The 18,735-nt window shown below is 39.8% G+C and overlaps 1 protein-coding gene across 6 annotated transcripts in view; it reads left to right on the top strand.

Annotated features, from left to right (window-relative positions):
* Positions 1-588: 588 nt before the first annotated feature.
* The window catches only part of gapvd1 (GTPase activating protein and VPS9 domains 1), a 35,504-nt gene continuing 17,357 nt past the window's right edge, over positions 589-18,735 (top strand). For 2 of the 6 annotated variants that reach the window (XM_032578463.1, XM_032578465.1), the window contains exons 1-12: positions 589-745; positions 9,108-9,326; positions 9,759-10,026; positions 10,103-10,675; positions 10,765-10,848; positions 11,336-11,470; positions 12,368-12,560; positions 13,073-13,153; positions 15,071-15,228; positions 15,554-15,683; positions 15,909-16,034; positions 16,139-16,312. In XM_032578463.1, coding sequence (XP_032434354.1) covers positions 9,142-9,326; positions 9,759-10,026; positions 10,103-10,675; positions 10,765-10,848; positions 11,336-11,470; positions 12,368-12,560; positions 13,073-13,153; positions 15,071-15,228; positions 15,554-15,683; positions 15,909-16,034; positions 16,139-16,312 — 2,107 coding nt within the window. In that variant the 5' untranslated portion in view covers positions 589-745; positions 9,108-9,141. The remainder of the gene's footprint in view (positions 746-9,107; positions 9,327-9,758; positions 10,027-10,102; positions 10,676-10,764; positions 10,849-11,335; positions 11,471-12,367; positions 12,561-13,072; positions 13,154-15,070; positions 15,229-15,553; positions 15,684-15,908; positions 16,035-16,138; positions 16,313-18,735) is intronic. The other 4 variants (XM_032578467.1, XM_032578468.1, XM_032578464.1 and 1 more) reach the window with 3 other exon arrangements.

An 18,735-nucleotide genomic window follows, 5' to 3' on the forward strand; every position in this document is an offset into this window, starting at 1 on the left:
CGGCTGATTGGCATCCCCAAAACTCAAGTAATATCTGAACTATGACCCCCAAATCCTAAAGAAGTTGAAACGGAGGCTTCATGGGTGCATAGCAGGACAACATAGCAGAAAGTGGCAAAGGCAAATGAGGTGGATTAGCAGTGCATGCTAACAACATATGGTAGTGTTATCCAGGTCATGCTACTGTGAAATATCGTCTCTGTCCCTGAATGTTGAGCTGTTACCATGTCATGACAGTCACGAGACTATCATGCATCAACAGTTTTCAGTAAGAGGCCTAAGAGTTGTTGGTAGATGGACTGCTACTGGAGAGCCCTCCTGCCCAGAGCAACACCATTCACAACTCTCTGAAGATACTTGGATGATGAGTACACACAACAACAACAACATTTATTTTCCCGTTGGAATAATAATAAAAATATACATATATTTTTTTTAATGTACCGTGGGTAATTTTAAACATATGGATAATTTCCCAAAGCACTGGTGAATAGTGTGCATGTCTGCTCACATTGTAAGATGCACAGTACATACCTGTTTATTTTAAAGTGGGAAGCTCCCTTTAACAGCAACAACCCCCCGTCTGCGCATGTCTCCTCGTGATGACAGCGAATGACAGTCCTGTTTAGCCGCAGCCTGTGTTAAACCGCTAACCGCCAACAAACTGTTCTTCTGACCTGACAAGTCTAATGACCAGCCGTGTTTAGAGACTCCGGGAATAACCTGCAGAGGCCAGTTACATTTGGTAAGTAGCACGACCGTCGTCACGCCAAGTATTTTGAACAACGTCTGGTCTCTGTGGACCTCATAGTCGAAAGCTAAGCTAAGTCTGCTAGCTTATCCTTAGCTTTCGTTGCTAGAATTGCTAACGTTAATGTTAGCCTGCTCACCAGGCTGCTTTCTGCGCCCCTCCTCCAAATCAGTGCAAACACACACTTTGTCGTTTACTCGTCCGTTTGTTGCCCTTTGGTTTCTTTTACTGCCTTCCTTTTCCCCCGTTGTGTTTATCCGTCAAACTGGTTATTCAATGGTACTTTACATAGAGAAAGAGCCCTGCACAAGCCACCTTAGCTGGCTATATAAAAACCTCACTTGACGTTCATAAAAGCTATCGGAATTTATTGACTGCCTTACTTACCAGGTTTTCTTCTTCATCTTTTAACAGTAGGACTTTGAGTTTTATGCCTTAAAACATTTGCCAGTTTGACAAAATGTGTCCCCCTCCAGCCCGTGAGAGGAATGTCCGAGCTAAAATACCAAGCTGCACAATAGATGATGGGACGCTGAAACGAGTTAGGCCTGGGGTGGTAGTTGAACAGCATGCTGTCATTTGACACGATAAAATGTTTAAACACCAAATATTACTGGCAGCTGTTTGTAGCAACTGGAGATTAAGGAGGAGACGAACATAATCATGTCCTCATTTTTCCCTAAGATACTGTAATGACAACAATAAGTAGGGTGACTAATGGGACAATTGTTTTTCTGTTGTGTTTTCCATTAAAACGAGAATGTTTTCCACTCATTACTTGCTGAAAAATAATGGAAACGTCATAGCAAAGTTAATAATTGACGTTCTAGAAACTACACTGCATCTCCTAAATTGTCTGTACTTTAGTACTTTGTGTTTAATGTAAACGTTAAGAGATTACTCATTTTTAAATTCTCACCAACTTCATGTGAAGCTTAGTCAACAAGCTTTTACTTCAACTGTTCTGCTGATTTAATCACATTACTCATAAATTGTCAGTTTTCATAATTAGTGACAAATGTGACTTGGATGAATAAGGCCCATGTGATTACACTCCCTCATTACACGTTTGTTCAGTTATGACAGATATTCCGACTTACTAATGAATTTTGCTTGCATTCATTCTGACTCAGACCTTAATGTTCCTTTCCGCTGAACCATAATGTTTCATTGACCCTATTGTAATAGTTATCTGATTCCAGATGTACATAGTATTAATTTTTGATTGATTGTACAATTCCCAGAAGATCTGAGTTTGGCATTTTAAACTGAATGTTTCAGCTTTCCTAAACAATCTTTCTATGCATTGTTTTTGGATTGTGATGCCCATGCTCATCCAGAATTAATGTATCTCTGAAACGGTCAGGAACTTACACAGAGTATATCGGATGATAAACCTTTTTTAACGCCTGTTCTTGGAACGGTTTGAGGTTATGAATCTGCGCTGAATCGTCTTTGCTCCTCTTATAAATTAGGAATCATTATCTGACACATAAAATAAGTGTGTTCTTTGGTTGTTGTTCCCTCCGTCAACTGGAAGCACAGGTAGGACACTCTGGACATTTTGTCAAGTTGTTAAAGGAGTGAACTGATCCAGAACTGACTTTAATAGATATGAAGAAGATAGAAAAAATGTAGTGGGAGAAATAAAGTTGATCTTTCAGCTTTAGAAATCTGTTATGGAATGTGCTGATTTAAAAAGTTGGCAGATTTTTGTAAATTGGAGTTAAGGTCTACATTACAAGGTTTACACAGACACTGATGTTTACATTTAGTAATCATAACCACCCCAATTGTGATGTCTATTGCAGATGTTAAAAAATACATTAAAATGCCAAAATCCTTTTGTTTTACAAATCTTAACTAAAACTCAGCTTTACTGCAACCACATTCTCTCACAGATGGTGTGAAATCGCCTACGCTTCAAATCCACTTAATTAATGGCTGCTCTTGGCTGTATGGCTAGAAAGAACTAGTTTGAACTAGTTTATTATAGTTCTAAATAGTAAGTGGAATTAGCAAAAAATCATCATCAGTCATAAACTCCACCTTTAACTTTGAAATATGCTGGCTACTTTATAATTGCTTTCTATTGTTTGATTAAAAATCCCATGTTTGGGCGTGCCGTGGTGGCGTAGTGGTTAGCGCGACCCATATTTGGAGGCCTTCAGTCCTCGACGCGGCCGTCGCGGGTTCGACTCCCGGACCCGACGACATTTGCCGCATGTCTTCCCCCCTCTCCTTCCCTGTTTCCTGTCAGCCCACTGTCATATAAGGGACACTAGAGCCCACTAGAGCCCCCTGGAGGGGTAAAAAAAACAAAACAACAACCCATGTTTGAGCTTTATTTGTGAATTAAGGGACTTCTGCCCAGAACATGCACCTGTTGAACAACAGCCCGTTTACAAGGCGTGCACCAATAACTGAGGGATATATTTTAAAGGGGCAGTATTACATATTTTTCTGGCACATAGTGCCATATTTTAGCACAATCAAGTAACTATGTTATCCTCAGTTGTTATAAAAATGCTGAAGTTTCGCTTCACAATTTGTCTTTAAATTGGCCTATGTCTCTTTAAGAAGCTCCTACTCTTTTCAGCACTCCGCCTTTATAACAGTGCTCCTCCATTATGCTGTTTACAACCATTCTTTGGTTTGTGGAAGCTCAGTGGGAGCTGTAGCTCCAAGGAGGAGCTTTGTGGAAATAGGCGGCAATTTGTGAGAGCATGCTTGGGTACCCATGAGTGGTTGCCATGGGAGATTAAAGGATTTCTCATACATGTGTGAAAGAAATCAAAGCAACACACCAGGTGTGTTTTTGATGAGGGAATAACATTTTAACATGATATTTAGCTCAAAAAGTCACATTTATATACCCTTCACCCCCTTCATTAACCTTAACCTCTGTCACAGCGCTCTTCTGCCCCATGATTAGCTTTAGCCACTGAGCTACACTGAACATTTAAAGCTTTAGTTGAGAACCCAACCCTAATCAGTGGCAAATTGTAAGTCTGTTATTTTGTTGATGAAACTATCATGGTATAAAGCACTTATTCATAGTCATCTAGCAAGCTTACACTTTAGTTGTTTAATTTTCTTCTATTTAGTACCACCTGAAGCACATTGATGACTCTGATCATTATAACTGTATTACAGGTACAATTTAACATGTTTCAAGCCCATTGCTGCAGTTCTGCTGATCAGAACCGATGCTGTGTGGCTTGTAGCACTTAGCGCTCTTAGCTGCTGTTCAGCTTTAAAAATACCAACCAATCACTATTCTTAATGATGGATAATGGCGATCTTACATTTGTGGGTGAACTAATACACCTCTATTATTGTGCCTTCACTGAATAGAAAACTATCCGGATGTCTAAAAGCCTGTTTTATTAATGGTAATGCATTATTCTTTGCCGTAAGAAGATGTAACATGAGCCTGCTGTTCTGATCACTGTTAGAAAAACTTGAGATCTGAAGTGTGCAGACTGTGTGTCCTGGAACCGATTGTCCCAATGTAACAGTCTCATGTTCCTTAATGTGTCCCCTCCCCAGCCCCGTTTTTTGAAAAATGAGTTTTGTACTAGAAAGGTTGTCGTACATGTTTGATTTATGTAGTGAGGAAATGCTGGAGCTTGCAGGATATTTTCAACACTAAAGTAGCATGATTATGAATGAACAATAATTATTTTTGCAGAAAGTAGTCTTATGTATCCTTAAATTGCTTCATTGTACATTCATGTTGATGCACAATTCTTTACATTAGTTTTAGAATTGCGTCGTTCATGGTGGCAATTGTATGGTAGTTATAATTTGTTCTTTTTGTTTACTTTGGTTCATTATTTTGAATTTTTTTGTGTGAGGCATTGCATGTTTGGACAATTGTCCCCTTTGGTTTTGGATGTTGTGCAACTGGATGGATTATTGCTTTACTTTTTTACTTTCCGTCAGTTATGATGCGTAATTGAGGCAGCAAGATATTGTTTTAACAACTGGGAGATGCTGATTAGCATTTAAAACGCTCAGATAATACTTGAACTATGCCCCAAAATACCAGAAGCGTTGAAACGGAGGCATCATGGATGCAGAGCAGAGAAAAGAAGGAAGTACAAACCATTTCTTCCATTGATGATAATAGGAAAGGATCATGTCTCTCTGCCTGGTTTTTGAATCATATTTCAGATTTGTTGCAACACTGACTGCTACTGGACATCCTTCCTGCCCACAGCATCACCATCCACAACTCTTCGAAGATACTTTAAGTTACATTATTTGTTTTCTTTTTGTAATATGTAGTGTTAGAACTGATGCGCATTATTCATTAAAGTTCAGTTGACCTCCTGTCCAGTAGACGTTAATGTTTAGCTATTGTTTAACCTCATATAAGCATTGTTGCTAACCATAACACAGATGTTGATGCAGTTGCAGTCTGAGTGCTGACAGCACATTCCACAGCTACTCTGTAACCGTCAGCTGAAGTACCTCAGTGTTTTTAGCATAATCATTTATCGTGTCAAACATAAAGTTCTGGATTTATTAAATACAAAGTCACATGTTCAGCTCTTCCTTTCAATTTGTGGTCTCTGAAGCGTTATAGAAAGCAGGGCGAGGGGGGGAGGCAGGTGTGTGAGACCAAGGTACTCCAGATGAGAATGAGGAATTAAGCCAGGTAAAATGTTTGTCTATTTTTTTTACTCTTCACCCAGCTGAAAATCTGTCCAAGCACTCAAAGCTGGAATTTATAAAGTTTTCCGGAAAGATTTCTCAGAAGGAGGAAAGGGTCCGTTTTGATAAACTACACGGGCTTCAGTTGTACTATTTGCTTGCTGAGCAGTGTAAGAAATTTTCAGAAAAGGAAGTGTGAAGAGGATGTTGGCTCAGAGTCACGAATGCCTTTAGTGGAAAGTGAAATCCTTTTAATAGCCGTCAGAGACGCTTTGTACTTTTGGTTGGGCTGCCTGAATGTGTGTGGGATCATGTACGAGGAGGACTGGCCAGTGTTCCAAACCTGATCGGTCTGGCGTACAAAATTCCTGTCTCCTCGCCTTGCTTTCGCCTCACCTGTTATTTTTCTCTACCTTGTTAGAATTATAAATGACTCTGCTGAACAACTGGCCCTGTCGTGATTCATGTTAGGAATATTTAGTGCCTGTCGCCTCCTGTACTAAGATTAGCATCCTCATTCAGGACACTTCAGAGTTGCGGATTATCCACATAGTGCGTTACTGGGTTTCTCTTCTGCTTCAGAGTTCCCCAGCGCTCTCCCTGACTGACTCACCAGTTATCTCTAAACTGTGGATTTTAACAGAGCTGACGGGCGCACAGCCCAGTGACAGCGGTCCTCCTTCCTGCTAGCCACTTAGTATCTTGACTGCCTTTTTCACTTCTGTGTGAAGAATTCTCTGTGTTAAGAATATGATTGTGCATGTGAAAGTGAGTCATAAGCTTGAGCCTGATGGGTTTTTGAGGAGAAGAGTTCCACAGTTGGTGGTAATATGGTTGCCAGTTACATTAATCTGGTTACTGGATTAAAAATAGTCTTTCTCTAAATGGATTACACAGAACTATTTCACTGATGTTGTTGTGGAAACAATTTAGGAGGCTGCTTTCTAAACAGCAATTCACTCCATGAGCATTCAATGAAGCTTTTTGTAAGGGTGGCAAAATAGTGGAATTAATGCATTCTTTTAAGATAAACGGGAAGGTAAGTAATGTTCTACAATTGTGAATTTTGTTAACGGTTCATGAAAATGTTAGGTTTGCACAATGTATTTTTGGTCAATTGTCATTGTACTCCCAATTTGCTCAAAGATTAGGTTCACAAAAAGAGAGCAACGTACAAAGCACACTACATTTTAAACAACATATCTTGTTAAGCTTTATTTTGTGTTCAGGATGAAATACTGCTATTTTTCCCTAACAAATATGACGTAATATAAGATACTCTAAATGTGTTGGTGGAAAAAGTGAACCTATGAAACATATTGCTACTATTTCTAATAACAATACAGTAATAATAAAGCAAACTGATGTGAATATGTTTAGAAATCCATGTTTCCCTAAATGGTGAATAGTTTTTTAAGAGCTTCAAGTTGACAAATTATGAGTGGGATTATTCCTGAGGAAAACAGTGTGTTTTTATCTATATCACCAGACCGACCCAAATTACAATCTAATTTCTTTTCTTTTCTTTTTGAGTTTTTTGGATTGATAAAATAAATTATCACAATTTTGTTTTCAATAGCATTCCAAGGTTTATGCAGTCCATTCTTGGTTGATGACATTGTGTGTTGGAAGTTGCTGATGATGTTTCAAGTCTTACTGGGGAAACAGCAAAGCAGATATTGATACAGTGTAAGACTGCTGGTTTTTATTGAAGTTCTCCATCAAGTACAATTGGAGAAGTAACTTAGGCGTTTAGAAATTAGTTGGGAAATGAACAAAGATTCAACTAAGACGACTGTTAAGTTCTAAGGTTATGTTGGAAGACTAAAGGTGATGCTTTGTCTTCCTTTACACCAAAATGATCTGCTGGTTGACTAGCATTGTCAAATTTTGAAAGATTTTCCAGCCCAGTAGTCACTACATTTATCTCACTGTAGAATGCAGTATGAGAACTTTGATACCAGCACCAAAAAGAAAAAACTGCATTTCTAAATCTAATGAATTGTTTGATGTCCTCCCAAATTTGGGTCATTTTCAGAATTTTAACATCTGGTATTTCAACGGCCTTTTTCTTTATGATTTGATACAGTAATTAACTGTAGAGCTTATCTTTTGTCTTAAAAACACATAAGCAATTTAATTTGTCAAGCATATCAACAAAAACACTGTGACTGTCTGTTAGATTGTTTGGGTTGACAGTGCCTCGCAGTCATTCCCACTCTCAGGCGGTTTTCTCTTGTCCCTGTCCTATTCTCTGCCCGGAGCCCCAATTCCACACTTTAATCTCCGTTTTCACTGTAAACAGCCGACTATAAAGAGGCTTTTGAGGGAAGGATTCACTTAGAAATCATTCAGATTTCATGCACTCAGCTTGGATCGCATATTATGGCCGTGGGTATGTTGAATAGAAAGAGTGATTTGCATTTTTTTTGGCCATGTGATGTCTGCTGGCGCTTTAGAGCTTTCTTTTGTTGTCATTGGGCCCCTTGTGAAAAGAATACAGAATGCAAATCATGATTTCCCTCGCATGATGGGGCTGTCATCACTCAAACTAATGTTCACGCAATACTTAGGAGAAAACACAACCATTTCCAAGTCCAGCTGAGTAAAAGTTCTTCATACATTATTTTGTTTTTTTAGAAGATTCTAAAAAACCTATCCTCAGTAAAAAAATAAAAATAAATAAACAAGCTGATAAAGAAAAGTGCGGTGAAACCTTTGGAGATGGTCGTGCAATTCGGGATACTTCATAAGATGAAGATCAATACCATAAATGCTCTTATCAGCCATACAACAACAGAGTATCTTCAATCAGAGGCTTTGTCAGATCCGCTGTAATCCAGACTGCTACAGAAAATTCTTCCTGTCCCCAGCCTTCAGTATTTACAACTCGTAAAAAAAAGCCCAGCTCATGTAAGGATGCCTTGGTCGAGGCCTCCATGATCATGGCCTCGACCATGTCCATGGAGGCCGATTCCGGCCACCAGGGTGATTCCTGGTGGCTGAAATCGGCTACTAAGCCGATTCTGGCCTGGTGGCCCGAAATCGGGCCTGGTGACCCAATATCTTCCCCCGCATGTCTTCCCCCTCTCTCATGACCTACTTTCCTGTCAAACCATTCTCCAATAAAGGCCACTAGAGCCATTTAAACCTTAAAACAATAATACAACAGGCCTCTGGATGACTGCCTTAGCTCCCGAACCACGCGCCTTGGTAAGTTTCTAGGTGAAACCCTGCAGTTACGGAAGCATTTAATTTCCATTTGGGGTGATTAAAGTTGTTCTTTAATTGAATTGAATAGATAGCTCTCATTAGATGAGCAAAAAGTGGGATCTTTTTTGTTTTCATGAGATAATTTAAGCCATGGCTCTGAGAGTTCTCCAATGAAGTGACTGGAAGGGTTTATGGTGCAATCCATTCAACCATAAATGCTGACTTCCTTTTTTGGAGAATAATGGAACTGAAACCCAAGCAGCGATAACCCTGATGATATCACTGTGGTCCGTTTTCCCAGACTTCAAAAAACCTCTTCTAAGCTTCATTAAAAGGCATTATGCAACTATTTATGGCACCTGGTTAACAGGATTTTTATTTCCCGTCACTTGTATCTCTGAGATGTTTTGATTAAAAGATTTTTTTTTGGAGCTTTTGACTTTGTCTCATTTTCAGATTTTTGTCTCCATTCGTTCTGCAGCCATTTCGTTCTCGGTCTGCGTGAGCCCGTGAAGATGGTGAAGCCAGACATCCACACTCTGGCCCACCACCTAAAGCAGGAGCGGCTGTACGTGGCATCGGAGAAGCAGCTGATCCAGAGGCTCAACAGCGATGTGCTAAAGACGGCCGAGAGGCTGTACCGAGCGGCCTGGATCGCCAAGCAGCAGAGGATCAACCTCGATCGGCTCATTCTCACCAGGTCAGACTGCCATGAGGCTTTCTGTTTGACTGGGGAGGCTTTAGAAACCACAATTTTACATAAACCATCCCTCACAGGAGAGTCGGTAGAGCTTAGTCCTGCCATGAGTCTGAAGCATAGGTCATTTAACTCTTTGAAGAATCTTGAATTAGTATGAGTTATATTTAATTTCCCTTTGGGATCAAAAAAGTATTTTTGAATTGAACTGATTTCAGGACTTTGAGTGGACTAATCAGGAAGCCCAATGTCAACCTTTTCAAGACCAACTTTACTATATGTCTGTGATCATTGTTCACCGTTTAAACTCTGTTTTAATTTTTAACCATGTGTGGAGCCATTGTTGTGAGAAAATCAAAAACTGTCTGTTGAAGCAAGAGTTTTAATTTTTTTTAATTTAAATGATTTTGATTATGAAAAATATTTGTCCGATAGTGTGGAGGCCTCTCCAGCTGAGTGCTGCCAACATGCCAAGATGCTGGAAGATACGCAGTTCATCGACGGCTACAAGACTCTGGGTTTCCAGGAGACGATCTATGGCGAGTTCTTGGCCAGGCTGAGGGAAAACCCCAGACTTGTTGCATCCTGCCTTGTGGCAGGAGAAAGACTTAACCAGGAGCACACCCAGGGCGTCATCCATAACGTCTTCACCTCACTTTATGGCAACTGTATCATGCAGGAGGATGAGAGCTACCTGTTGCAGGTCAGACGTTCAGAACAAGTCTGGTAGGCATTCCTTAAGATGATTGGCCTTAACTTGTATATTTTTTTCCTGGCAGGTGTTGCGATACCTGGTAGAATTTGAGCTGAAGGAGAATGACAACCCCCGCCGCCTTCTGCGACGTGGAACCTGTGCCTTCAGCATCCTTTTCAAACTCTTCTCAGAGGGCCTGTACTCGGCCAAGCTCTTCCTCACCGCCACCCTTCACGAACCCATAATGCAACTGCTGGTGGAGGATGAGGATCACCTGGAGACTGACCCGGCCAAGGTGACGGAGCGCCTCACCCCGGCCCAACAGGAACGCTTCGGGGAGAAAGGCTCTGAGGACTACAAGCAGAGAGTTCAGGCAGCTGTGGAGACCAACGAAGCCAAGCTGGTTGCCTTGGTGAACAAGTTCATTGGTTACCTGAAGCAGAACACCTACTGCTTCCCTCACAGCCTGCGCTGGATCGTGTCCCAGATGTACAAGACTCTGTCGTGTGTGGAGCGACTCGAGGTGGGTGAGGTGCGCACCATGTGCACCGACCTCCTGCTGACCTGTTTCATTTGCCCGGCTATAGTCAACCCAGAACAGTACGGCATTATCTCGGATGCACCCATCAATGAAGTGGCTCGTTTTAATCTCATGCAGGTGAGTTTCCTGAAGGATTCTATTGGCACATATTTGCACATTAAGACCACAAAACAACTATCTGGTGCTGTTTTGCTTTTCTTCTACAGGTGGGGCAGCTTTTGCAGCAGCTAGCCATGGCCGATGATGATATAGACCCCAGGAAGAAAAGCAGTTTGTCTAAGTTTGATAAGGTGATTACAAACTTTCTGCACACTGGTTGACCATTGATAAAGGCAAATTAATGTCTTATTCTTAGTATTGGATTAGAAGGGCAGTACTTAACAGTCTAATGCTGTGTAGTTCTTAAACAATTAATCGGATTAATCACGATGAATCAATTCAACTAATTTAGTTATTAATTAATAATTAACTGGAGTATACACACTCAAAAAAAGACCATTGGTTGAAAAAACAACATATTTAGAGCAGTAATTAAGCCAAACCTGTACGAAAAAAATATATATATTTTGCATTTAGGGTAGAAACATTTTTGTAAATCTGTTAAATGTGCCCGTTATTTAATCTGATAAATCATCAAAACTAATTGATAGAATAATTGATTATTAATTGTTAGCTGCAGCCCACTAGTTTAACTCAGGTATCAAGGTGCTTTGTGGAGGAGCCACTTCTTGATGTGCTTTTAGAAAAACTTCTCCTTTGCTCTGTCCCTGTTTCCAGAGTTGTGTTGCCGCTTTTCTGGATGTGGTGATTGGAGGACGAGCAGTTGAGACCCCGCCCATGTCCTCCATGAATCTCCTCGAAGGGCTCAGTAGAACTGCAGTCTATATTACTCATAGTCAGTTGCTTGCACTGGTAGGTTTTGCTTAAGCGGTCCAGAAAATATTATGTTCGTTTTTTACTTTTGTTATTTCCTTACAAGCGCTTTGTAAAGAAACCATCAACGTGTTATATCAGAATTTTATGTGATGGACACTCACAGTGCATATCTGACAAGTATAAGGGAAATGATTCATGGTTGTTTTTATAATTTTTTTTTTTTACAGATAAAAATCTTAAAGGTGTGGTGTGCAATGTTCCTCTAAGGCTTACAGCGATTTAAAGAGGGAGAGTTTACTCAGAGGAACACCAAAACGAATACATTAAGGAGTCAACTGTCAGGACCTTCCTATAACTAAAAAGAAAACCGAAATGTAGAATCACAGTATTACCAAACTTTATTTCTCATTCTACTGTCCAAAAGATGATAAATTAGAATTTCTAAAAAAAAACTCTGGAAGAAAAAAAAAAGTTTTTAGGGCCCTAGTTTTAGAGTTATTGCTAAAACAATTTTGAGCTAAATATTAATCAAAAATACATGTAAGAAAAACAGAACCATTTCACAATTTTCTGCAGATTGCTCTTCTTGGATCAGGTTTAGACTGTCCTCAGTATGACTTTAGCAGATAAAAATGTCTGCTTGTGTGAAGCTGATACACTTTTGCAGCTGTAAGTTCAGCGAATAGTGGTTGCACACAATTCTGACTCGGGATGGCTATGTAGAAATACACACCATGCTTTTTAGATTTTTATTAGTAAAAGTAAAAAAAAATTAAACTTGGTATCACAACATAATTCACCTTGTAATTGTGTTGTGTGTCTTAAATACTCTTAGTTACTTTTTAGACTTTAAAATGTCAAGTATAAACTTGTCCAAGTCAACTAACACTTATTGAATTCATTTGATTCTGAGAGAAATGTCTTGTATTATAGGTGGACTTTGTTCGGAGCGTAATGGCAGGTGACCACCTTCGAGAAGAGGATCACATGGCCCTGGAGACTTTGCTGGCTAACGTTCCCCATTCTCGAACCGTGAAGAGCAACAGTTTGGAGCTTACTCCTTCCAACACCCCTCAGCTTTCCCCAGCTACAACCCCTGCCAACAAGAAGAACAGATTACCCATAGGTACCCTCCTGTGCTGCATTCTCCATCTGTGTCTCCTTGCTGTTCAGGTTTTTAGGCTCTATTTACTGACCTGTTTGTAGATGTAATTTTTAGATATAAGGTACTAAAAGATATGCACTAAATCTCATAAAACTCCTTACAACAAAGCAGAGCTGAGTGGTGAAAAGCTGTTTCATGGGAAGCTAATGTGCTACTTTTCAGCTTGTAACAAGGATGATTAGCATGCCCTGTATTAAGGTTCAATTACAGAAATGACAACCAATTAAATAACCAAATATATATGAACTATTTTAATTGTAATGGATAGAAAAAAGAAGCATAGAGCACTGCCATTAGGATTTTTTTTTCTCAAATGATGGTGAAGCAGCACTCTTGCATAGAAATGAACCACTTGTGTTTGCTTCTTTTCAAACTCAGATGTTATGATGAATTCTGAGATACTGTGTTTGTTCTGTCTCCAACTCCCTACTTTGTCCTTTTCTTCTCCTCTCGTGCTGCCATTGAATGACCAGGACAACATTTAGCCGCTATAACATCCTGGGACCCCTCAACCACCACTCTGTCTGCTCACATTCCATTAGTAACCCCTTTTGGTGGGTAACCTGTCGGTTAGCTGGGAGCCTCAGAGCACCTAACCCACTGTTGTTGTCGTCTCACCCAGCCTTCGTGTCAGATAACACACATTAAGCTTTAGTCCGTTCTCCACGCTGCACAGTGACCACCGTGCTTTCTGTTGCGTAATACTGCTGTTGTCCATGTGTGCACAGAGCTTTTACTGATCATGATAAAGAAAATGTTTGTTTTTTTTGTTTTGCTTACTAATTTTGTTTAACCTGTTTTTTTTATTATTGTTTTTGCTTTGCCATTCATCAGATTTTGGCTATTCGTTACCAGGTAGAGTGGAGACAAAATATTTTATTCTGTTCTGTAGGATTACATAGCATTCATATTCGAACCAGCACTAGTATACAGTGGAACTTTAAAAAATTGAATTTTATCTTAGTGTAAAAACAAAACATATTTTCTCTTGAACTGGTCTGAGCTGTGGCCAAATACTGAAACCGCCAATCAGCAGCAGGCTGAGTCTCAATTTGGAATCTGAAATCTGCATTGGACAGAAAAAGTCTCACCAGTGCGCCTCCAGTTGCAATAAGTGCAATACAGATGCATTCAAAAATACATCTGTATTTTTGAATACATCTGTATTTTTGAATACAGATGTAATTCCATTGGTATCAAGTGAAAAAGTGAAAATAACCCATTGCTGTTATTCTGTTTCTCAGGTTGAAAATAATCATACAGCAACCATTGTAGTTACTGGCACTACTAGTACAAATGTGTAAGAAGTTTTAAAATAAATATTATATGAGTAACCTCACACTGAATGTTTTAAACAAATAAAACCTCCAATTTACTTGAATTTATTCAGAAATGGGGAAAAAACACAATTAGAAATAATTATATTTACATATTAGAAGTGTCGCTTCTAAGAATCCCTTTTAAAATAAACATTACTGAAGCACATTTCTTTAGACTTTTATTACATTTTTAGACTATAATTTTTTTTTATTATTAAAATGTATATAAAAAATAAACTCTTGAATTATCTGGATTTGTGTTATCAGTGGAATTGGAAAAAAATAAATTGTACTAGAAAACAGGGAGGCATAAAAAGACATGTTGGCTTTTATTTTTCTATTTTTTATTTTTGGAGCCCATGATAAGCGATGCATGAGCTTTTGTATATGTCTGCTTTTAAGCAGCCTAACAAATTAATTGCTGCTTCTAATCCATACACAACAGGCATGGGACGGTGTGGCATTCTCACGGTGTGTTAACCTTGAGTAAAAATTGCACAGTATACACACAACAAGTTATAATTAAAATGTGCAGATATAGAATCAGAGTACAAGTAAACTTGATTATTACGTGAAATATTCTACCTTTTTTCTTTCCTCCTGTGCTCTAAAAAGCAAGTAAAACAAGTTGCAAATTAGCTTGTTAATTAATCAAACTATCTGCTTGGGTAGCCAACCTGCAGTGGGCTGATTAATAAGCATGCAGGTCATGGCTTGTCAGCTGTAGCTTTGGTAACAGCAAAATCGTAATACAAGCGGTGCCAGTGTCAGCCAGCTGACTAGCAGTGTGCAGCACTGCATTCAACTGAGCGTCATGAGCGATTTAGAGGTTTGAACACCGCGATCTTTTGAAATCTTGGTCACCGGTAACCGACCCATGCCTAATACAGTAAAGTAATTCACTTTTATTAATGACTAATACCTTATATATAAATTAAAATCGTATTAGTTTATATGAATAGCTGTCTTTGTGTCGTTACGGTTTTATGTTTTCTGTCTTAGACTTGTGATTTATTGTCAGAGCTTAAATTTTATTCTCTCTAGCTTTTTTTTTTGGGGGGGGGGGCCTTTTAAGTTTTTTTTTTTGTTTGTTTTTTTTTAAGTTTAACATTTCTAAAATACGTTTTCTTTTCTCTGTCACCTACAACCCAGCAGCTGCTCGCAGCCGTAGCCGTACCAACATAGCCCAGGAGGGGGAGGCAGAGGCCAGCTCCCAGGAGTCCTTGCAAGAGCTGATGCCAGAGGAGGTGCTAGTAATTTCATTCGGAACTGGTCCTCAAACTGTCCCTGGGATGATGTCAGAGAATGAGGTAATGGGACTTGAATTAATGTACTCATTTGGAGGGGGAGATGATGATGTGATAAATTCAGCCCAATATTATTTCCTGTCACTGAAGGGGAGTGAGACCTCTCATCGTCTCTACTATACATTTTACATTCCCAACAAAGGATAGGCAAAAAATGGAAAAGGAAATATGTGCTTTGTGGAAAACTAATTCTCTGCTCCAAATGAAATTTGAACTGCTGTCGTTGAATTTGGTAACCTCTACCCCCTAACCAGAATGGCTCATGTCAAATCAGGATCACAGATCTAGTTTCTATGAGCTGTCTGTTTATCCCTCCTCTGCTCTGCAGGTTTTGAACTTGCAGATGGCTGATGGGCCCCAGGGGGACGGCCCGGCTGACGATACTAAGCTGCATGGTAAACCAGACAAAACCCTGCGCTTCTCGCTGTGCAGCGACAACTTGGAAGGAATCTCAGAGGGTCAGTCTGCAGCCTGAGGTCAAACAGTTAAAGCATGCTGAAACACAATTGGTTGACTTTTTTGTGTATTTTTACAAAAAGGAAATAAAATATTTGTCATCTTTTCATGCATAGATGAATAAAAAAACAAATAGATCCAGTATTCCAGTTTGATAAATAAGGTCACAACATTACGCTTCTGTTGACTCATTGGCATTTATTTATTGATCTATTTACCAATCTAAGGACCATCCAATCGTTCCAACTCTGTGTCCTCACTGGACCTGGAGGGAGAGTCTGTTTCCGAGTTGGGAGCCGGACCTTCGGGGAGCAACGGCGTAGAAGCGCTGCAGCTCTTGGAGCACGAACAGGGTGTGTGCTCGCACCTCTGAATGTTGCTAAAATATTTAGCATGATACATGCACAATTATCCACAAAATGGACCAGCTCACTCTGAATTTGTTTGTCTCCTTCAGCTACCACACAGGACAACCTGGATGACAAATTGCGCAAGTTCGAGATCAGAGACATGATGGGTCTGACGGATGACCGGGACATCTCCGAGACGGTCAGTGAAACCTGGAGCACTGACGTCCTTGGCAGCGACTTTGACCCAAATATGGATGAAGATCGACTGCAGGAAATAGCAGGTGCAGAATCTCTTTGTGCTCTTCATTTGTGTGTAAACTTTCACTCTGTGCATCAAGAGGTAATTAATGAACGTACACAAGTCATTTGTTTGCTGAACACAGAGACCGTCTGTATTTAGGGAAATGGAGAGAAATGTCATCACCTTGTGGTATTTGGGCGAAACAGCATCCAAAAGCACATTTTCATGTCTTAGCCCCCTGCTGCGAAATGTAGAACACATACAGCTGTAGTTGGTTCATTTCAAAAAGAGAAACTTGGTTTTTATTGAAATTCATCACAAAGTGATCCATTTCAAGCATTTGTTTCTGCCAGTTAATGCTTACAGAAAACCAAAAAAAAAAATTTTGTTTTGTTTTGTTTTTTTCTGTAAAAAATTTAATATGCAATGAGACTTTTTCTGGTTTATGGAAACGTATGTCTATGTACCATATGTGCACTCAGTTTTTGATCAGGCCTCCGTCAGCATGAATGAGTGGCATAGCATCAAAGAACCTTAGGCTCTGCTGGGATCTTAAGAAAACCCAGACTGCTTCTATAGCGGCCTTCAAGCTTGTCTGCATTGTTGGCTGCCATGTGTCTCATCTTCCTCTTGATGATACTTTGGTTTACTATGATCATTGCACCAGGTATTGACACTTTTCCCAGTTCTGGCAGGTGCCAAGCCCTGTTGGAAAATGAAATCAGCATCTCAATAAAGGTTGTCAGCTGACGTAAGCATGAACTGGTGTGCTGCCCTGACTTTGAACTTGTCTCCCAAATTAATCACTGAGTGTGGAAACTTCACACTGTATCTCACTTGGATTCTGTGCTCCTCCACTTTTTTTCCTTTCAAAATAAAATGCTACTTTTACTTGAAAAATTATACTTTGAGCTTTTTTGGGACAGTGCATTTGCTTATTTTGCTTCTCAAGTACGAAGACAATCTTCTCAAGGCTTATATAGTCACTTTTTTCCCACCACATTTGTCCTTCCACTAAACCTTTCATCAAGATTCTTGTATACAGCACTCTGTGAACATGCAAGCAATGAGTTTTTGTAGTTTACCCTGCTTTTGGGTGTCAACTACTGTTAGTTTGACAACTGTCAGGTCAGCAGTGATGATTGAAAAAACCATACATTTTTTATTGGTCTCGTATAATCTTCTAATTATCAAAGAAACTATTTTTTTTACTTGAAGTTCTAATCATCATTCAAATGATCATAAATAGTGTAGTATCTGCTGAACTATATGACATAAGCTTTATATTTTGAATTCAATCAATAAAATAACATTCTTTCTTTAGTATTATTCGAATTTGAGATAAAAAAGAGTAGCTAGTTGCTGTTTCTAAAGAAATGATACAGCTATGTGATTTAAAGTGATTATTTCCAAGGATGTAATGGATAGAGCATTCTTTAAACAAGGCTAAAATTGTTATGGGAACAGTGAGGTTATGAGCTTGAAAAGTTTATTTACAGCCCAACCAGAAAGGATCTATGAGCGTTTGTGTCACTGAGACCCTCATTGTTTCTTTTTCTTGCTGCTGTTTTTTTGTTGTTGTTTTTTTGTCAGTGCTCTTTCCCCTGCTTATTTCTCCTCCTCTCTCTTCGCTGACATTCACTCATTCCCCGCAGTCTTATTGACCTTGGTTCCTTCTCATTTGCATCCACCATTTTTCATTCTTCGGAATATGGCGTTGGGGGACTTTTCCATCATTAAGTGAATTTACAGCGATTTCCTTATGTGTTTTCTCCAAGGGATTGGGTTATGAGATGCACATTAAATATCCATTAATACCTCATTATCCCTCTGATAAGATTACCATGATAATGAGGCAGAAATTCTAATTGTTTCACTTCTTGTTGTGCCACTCATTTAATCATCCACCTGAAAGACAAGTACTCTGCGCCCCTACCTTGAAGACTGTAAACATGGACAGCGGGATGGAGCGCTCCCACTGTCAGTGAGAGGCCTGCCCCTGCCAAAAAGCAGCACCCACTGTTGTCTGGGTGCTGGCATGTGTGCGCGCTCACAGTGTTTATGCATGTGCTGTGATGTGGAAGCTTCACTAACCAGGGAGTGCACCTACCACAGGTTGACTTTTTGGTCATGAGCCGTGGACACCAACTCCCACTCACACCTGCTTGCCCAGCTCCCCCCTCCCTTCCTCTGCTGCATTTTTCCGCCTTGTTAAGTCACGGCTTCCCAAATGGAGATAGAGGGACTTTCTAGGACGATGAACAAAGCAGTAATTTGGTTGTGAATTATGCCGCACTTAATCAGCAGCTCTAAGTCGTGGCCCCGGAGGCCAGTATGGGATGAGATGTTCCTATTAACCTCTGACCCTTGGCACAGTGGTGCATCCACTTGTGTGTCCCAGTAAAGCAAATGGACACCTTAGTGTATCTATGTGCAACTCTGTCAGTCCTTTGATGGGTCATG

Source organism: Xiphophorus hellerii, chromosome 12, assembly GCF_003331165.1.
Source record: "Xiphophorus hellerii strain 12219 chromosome 12, Xiphophorus_hellerii-4.1, whole genome shotgun sequence".
NCBI lineage: Eukaryota > Metazoa > Chordata > Actinopteri > Cyprinodontiformes > Poeciliidae > Xiphophorus > Xiphophorus hellerii.